Below are 5,102 nucleotides of genomic sequence, written 5' to 3' on the forward strand. Positions count from 1 at the left end.
TTCATAGAATGGTCACAGTAAATTATGCATCCTTGGCGGGTACATAGGAGTACTTAAGAATGCTACATGTGCCAAAACGTTTATCAGTGTAACAAATAATTGTAAATGTTCAAATGGTAAATGCAGTTATACCTCACTTATTCACACACCAATGAGAATTGTAAAGTGAAATAATTTATTCCACGCTCAAACTGTCACAATTATAATCTTTATTAAATAAATTGGAAGTTGTAAGCAAGATTTGAACATTTTGAAGTGTAGTTTTAAGAGAAGTCAACCACTGAAGAGTAAATTGTTTAACTGACACACAATAGAGAAATAGCAGGAAGGTCATACTGGTCATACTGGTTTGTTTTAGAGCGTCTCTTTGAAGAGATTGTTGTATTGCTTGTGGCCTTCAGTGGCCAAAACGCTTCTCACGCTGAACCAGAAGTACGGCTGAGCCTGAGGGTTTGTTGGCCACTCGAGAACGGAGCGTTTGTACAACCGTTTACGTAATCTAAGGTACTTGGAATTACAAGGCACTTGCTCCAAGAGGATCAAGACAATAACATCATTTTTTTCATCCATTAACCTTTGCTGGGCCATGTAAAAAGCAGTTTTGAAGTTCCCGCTTTTGATGTATTTATTGGTGAGAATAAAAACGGTCCTCTTGCTTGTTTGGATGCTCTGCGAGAGGTTGTCAATCAGAGGGTAGCCAGGAATCCAGTCTCTCTCCTCGATACACAAAGTCAACCTGCGATCTCCTCGCTCCTCCAGATGGACACACATTTCCTTTGTAAGCCATTCGAACACGGCAGGATCTTCTTTGTCGTAACACACAAAGGCATCAAAGAGAGCATTCTGAGAGTAAAGGCGGCTGTAGCCCTTCAGCTTAGCCCGGCAGAAATGGTAGATGTACCAGACGTCCCACAGGAAGAGATGACTGGAGATGCACAGGATGAGGAAGCTCAGTACCAGGGAAGCATTGAGCATGTAGAGAATGATCGCCAAGTCATTGTGTTGGCAGGCCAGCGGGTCAAACGAGATCACGGGCTGACCTCGTTGTTTCTCCGGAGCGGCGCAGGTCACGTCCGTGGCCAGTTTAGGGATGGGCACTTTGGTGCTGTTGAGCCACGTGACAAAAGAAGTGACATTGCAAGTGCACACAAAATCATTGTTGTGCAAAAGTAGCTCATCCATCTGATTGACGACGTCCTCCGGAAAACTCGATTGTTCGATGTGTCGAATGTTGTTAGAGCTAATGTCTAAATATTTCAGGTTATGAGCGTCCTTGAGGAAATTTGGGGTGAGGGTCAAAATTCGGTTTTTCCTTAAGATGAGCCTTTGGAGAGATCTGGTACAATTTGAGAGCATGTTCGGAACAGTCGATAAACTGTTTCCGCTGAGATCTAAAACTTTCAGCTCTTGTATAAGTTGTAATTTTCCCCAAAGAAACGATTTCAGTCGGTTGTTTTTGATGTAGAGCTCCGAAAGCTTTTCCGGCAGACTGCTGAACACTTGATACGGGATAAAATTGAGATTGTTTTGAGAAATGTCCAGTGCCCTCAGGTTAAGCAGTTTCTTGAAGTAATTGACAAATCTGATGTCTCCGTCTCTCCACAATATATCGAGTCGGTTATCTCTGAACTCGAGAATTTCCAAAGAATCACTCTCCATCTCAGTGTTTGTCGAAATCCAAATCTTGTTGTGGTTCATGCGTAGCTCTGTCAGTTTTTTGAGATTCTTTGTGAAGTTCAGCATGTGAGTAAGGCCCTCAGATTCAAAATAATGGTTGTTGTAGCTAATATCAAGGACATGGAGATTTTTCAGCTCTTGAAAGGCGGTGGAGTAGCGCAGGTCCAGACGATTAAACGTGAAGTCTAAATATCGTAGATGAGTCAGGTAGGTAAATTCCGAACCATTCAGACTTTGGCTCATTGCGTTTCCAGAGAGATTAAGGCACCGAAGCTCGGACAGATTTAAAAAGCCCGCATGCAAGAAAAAAATGTTATTCCTGCTTATATCCAACATTTTGCCGTACTTAATGCATTCCTTTTTGGCAAATGACACAGGAGGTCCAAATTCTTTATCTTTATTTTCGCACCTGCGTGCTTCTTCATCATATCGGAAGTACTGCATTTCTTGCACTTGCTTTTTTTGGTCGGCTAACATTTGAGGCCAGAGTAACGGCCTCACCTTTCTTCCGACGGCCTTTTGCTCTTCGGATGAGGCCGATATTTTGTTGTCGGAGAGGCTGACCATTTTGTAGCTGGGCAAGCCCATTAGGATACTAAGGTTGGTATTTTTAATAAAGTTTGTACCGAGGTCTACGACTTCTAAATGCTGTAGAGACTTTAATGGAGCAATGCCCTCCGGTTCCAGCTGCTGGAACACAAAGCCTTTTATACGAAGGATTCTAAGGGACTTTAGTTGGGAAAAATGTTGACTCAAAGTTAGAGTTTGGGGATATTGCTCGAGTATATAGTTAAACGAAAGGTCCAATTCCTCTAGACTGCCTAGAAAATGTGGGAAGTCTGTAATTTCTATCTCTTTCCCTAAATTGTTTGAAGATAGATCAAGGACTCTCAGGTGTCTTGTGGCATTGAACCATTCGGGCATCACGAATCTCAAAGAGTTACTGTGCAGTTTGAGAACCTGGAGTTTCGTCAACATTTTAAAAGCTGACTTGCTTATTTGGAGCGGGGACTCATTTGGGCAAGGGGTACACGGGAAGGGAACATTGTAACATCGGGGACAGTTTCCGCTTAAGTCGAGGAGCTCTAAGTTTGTTAGGTTTTGGAAATCCTCTTCTGCGACCGCTTCGATTTTATTGTTGTACAGATACAACTTCTTCAGACTTGTAGGCAGATGATGCGGAATAAAAGATAAGTTGTTTGATTTCAGAGATAACAGAGTTAAATTGTGAAGCTGCAAAAAGGTGCCATCTTCAATATAATAGGAATCATTGCACGGATTTCGGTAGTAGCAGTTTTGACCCAGATAAAGTGTCTCAACATTTTTGATGGTGGAGAAATTTGCTTTAAAAATCTGATAGATGTGATTGACTTCTAAGCTCAACAGGACGAGATCCGAAGGCAGTCCTTCAGGGATATTTCCAAGTTGGTTTCCATCTAGATATAGCGCTCGTAGTTTCCGTAGGCTGGTGAACGTATTTTCTTTTATCGTCAAACTCTTGGTGCAGATGTTGTCTTTGGATCCGATTTTAATGGGCATGCAGTTGCACCTCATGTCAAGCTCAGTCAGGTTGTCCAAGCCGCGAAAGGAGGTAGAGTTCAACTCGGGTATGTGGTTGATGGTGAGCGTCAGATTGGTGGTGTCGCTTGGAATGCCCGGCGGGATGTGTTTGAGGTTTCTTGCGCCGCAATCCACCAACACCACGCTCCCGTTGTCAAACTCACTCACATCGCATTTCAGAGTTTTGGGGTAGTAGGTGATAGCTGCCCGTTTGGAAGGACAGCAGAAAAGTCCGAGGAGTGCTATGCACATCTGTAAGGAAGCACACAATGTCTTCAGAGAAATCTGTGACTAATAGCAGTGGTAGCTGGTCAATAGGAGCTAAGTCACCTTTAAAAGGTTCAAAGTGGAAAAATGAAATTATCTGTATGTATTTGTAGATAGGTAGAATAAATAATATAGGTAGCAATGAGTAGAATTCATATATCTCGGAATGAGAGAGAACATCAACAATAGATTCATACATATGTTTGTCCGTCCGTCCGTCAGCCCATCCGCCCGCCCGCCCGTCTGTCTGTCCGTCTATCTGTCTGCCCGTTCATCCGCATATTAACCCCCGGTGAAAGCTACTCCAATGGTTACAGCCTATTAGAGATTTTCTTTTGAATGCATTATACATTATAAGATAGCATATTAATAAACACGTACTAAGAAAGTACATTTTTAAAATGTATTTGAATAATTAGCATTTTTCTTTCGATACATGTTTTATGCCCAAATAGTCATACAATTTGGAATTGCTGTAGAGTAAATAAAGGTTTTGTAACGGTGGCCATAATGTTGTCATTGTTCATCACCAATATTTAGTTGAATACTGTGAGGAACCAAAACATTATAAACAGCTTTTCTTATGACTACGGTCCAAGACACTTAGTGTCAGCCAAAACTAAACATTATTATTTGATGAAGGCAGAACTTTTCTTTGTTGACTTTTCAGTATATAACCTTTAACAACAATTTACCTGACCTTGCCACTACTTCTTAATCGGAATATTTGACATGGCAAAATTAAGAATAAACGCTACTTACCAGCTGAAAGAACATGATGCACACAAGAGATTCCAATGTAAAAGTGGCTGAGAGATGAAAGTTGCAGGTGCTTAAACACCAAGTGTACGCAGGAATCACTTCCCTATATGATCACACGCACACATTTTTCACATTGAGCCTTTAACATGACTTAATTGACTGACATATATATGTATATATATCATAGTTGACAACTAAATATATGTTTATATGAGGCTTTTTTTTTTTACTGCAAAATATTAAAAATACCCATCCAGGTCAGGCCCCTCCCGTTCCCCTTCCGCTTCCCCTCACCCAGACATGTTAACATTATGCAATGCTGCTCTGACACTTAACTCTGAACACTCATGCTGAAGTAGCCCACCATCATCATCACTAATTCAAAAGGCACCACCAGCACTCAAGCTAGAGTAAATGCTAAAAGCATGAATTATTTTGCATACTTATGCAATGACACATGTGTGTGTGTGAGTAATGCAAATCAACAAACTCATCATTCTCTCGGCTTATGTTGTTCTGGTTCGACGGCTCAGAGACAAGAACACATTAGAAATGTGCCTGTGCAAAATAATGCAGAATTAATAAATTGGAAATTGTGCTTTGGCCATACATAAAAGTAAACATTGTAGACTTGTTTGAGGTATTTTAAAGTTTTAATGAAGTTGACCAAAACATGACAGGGAAAGTGTACACAGTGTACATGTACAGTAATCACCCAGCAAATGAAAAAGTGCATTATTTTAATTTAATCGCTTCATGTGCAATGATTTGTCCACAGCTGTGCGTAATATTTCCCCACCATAGTAGATATATATTTATATAGATATATTTTTTTA

At 40.8% G+C, this 5,102-nt stretch overlaps 2 protein-coding genes across 2 annotated transcripts in view; one reads left to right on the forward strand and one right to left on the reverse strand.

The window, feature by feature from the left end:
- Nucleotides 1-5,102, forward strand: part of LOC119115042 (rho GTPase-activating protein 6-like) — a 64,703-nt gene that overhangs the window by 15,212 nt on the left and 44,389 nt on the right. The gene's annotated exons all lie outside the window — the stretch shown is intronic.
- On the reverse strand, nucleotides 190-4,414 carry tlr7 (toll-like receptor 7). The gene is made up of 2 exons (XM_037239180.1): nucleotides 4,267-4,414; nucleotides 190-3,489 (listed from the first exon to the last, which is right to left on the reverse strand). The coding sequence occupies exons 1-2, from the start codon at nucleotides 4,279-4,281 to the stop codon at nucleotides 355-357; spliced, it is 3,150 nt and encodes a 1,049-aa protein (XP_037095075.1). The 5' UTR covers nucleotides 4,282-4,414; the 3' UTR covers nucleotides 190-354.

Source organism: Syngnathus acus, chromosome 21 (assembly GCF_901709675.1).
Source record: "Syngnathus acus chromosome 21, fSynAcu1.2, whole genome shotgun sequence".
Classification (NCBI taxonomy): Eukaryota; Metazoa; Chordata; class Actinopteri; order Syngnathiformes; family Syngnathidae; genus Syngnathus; species Syngnathus acus.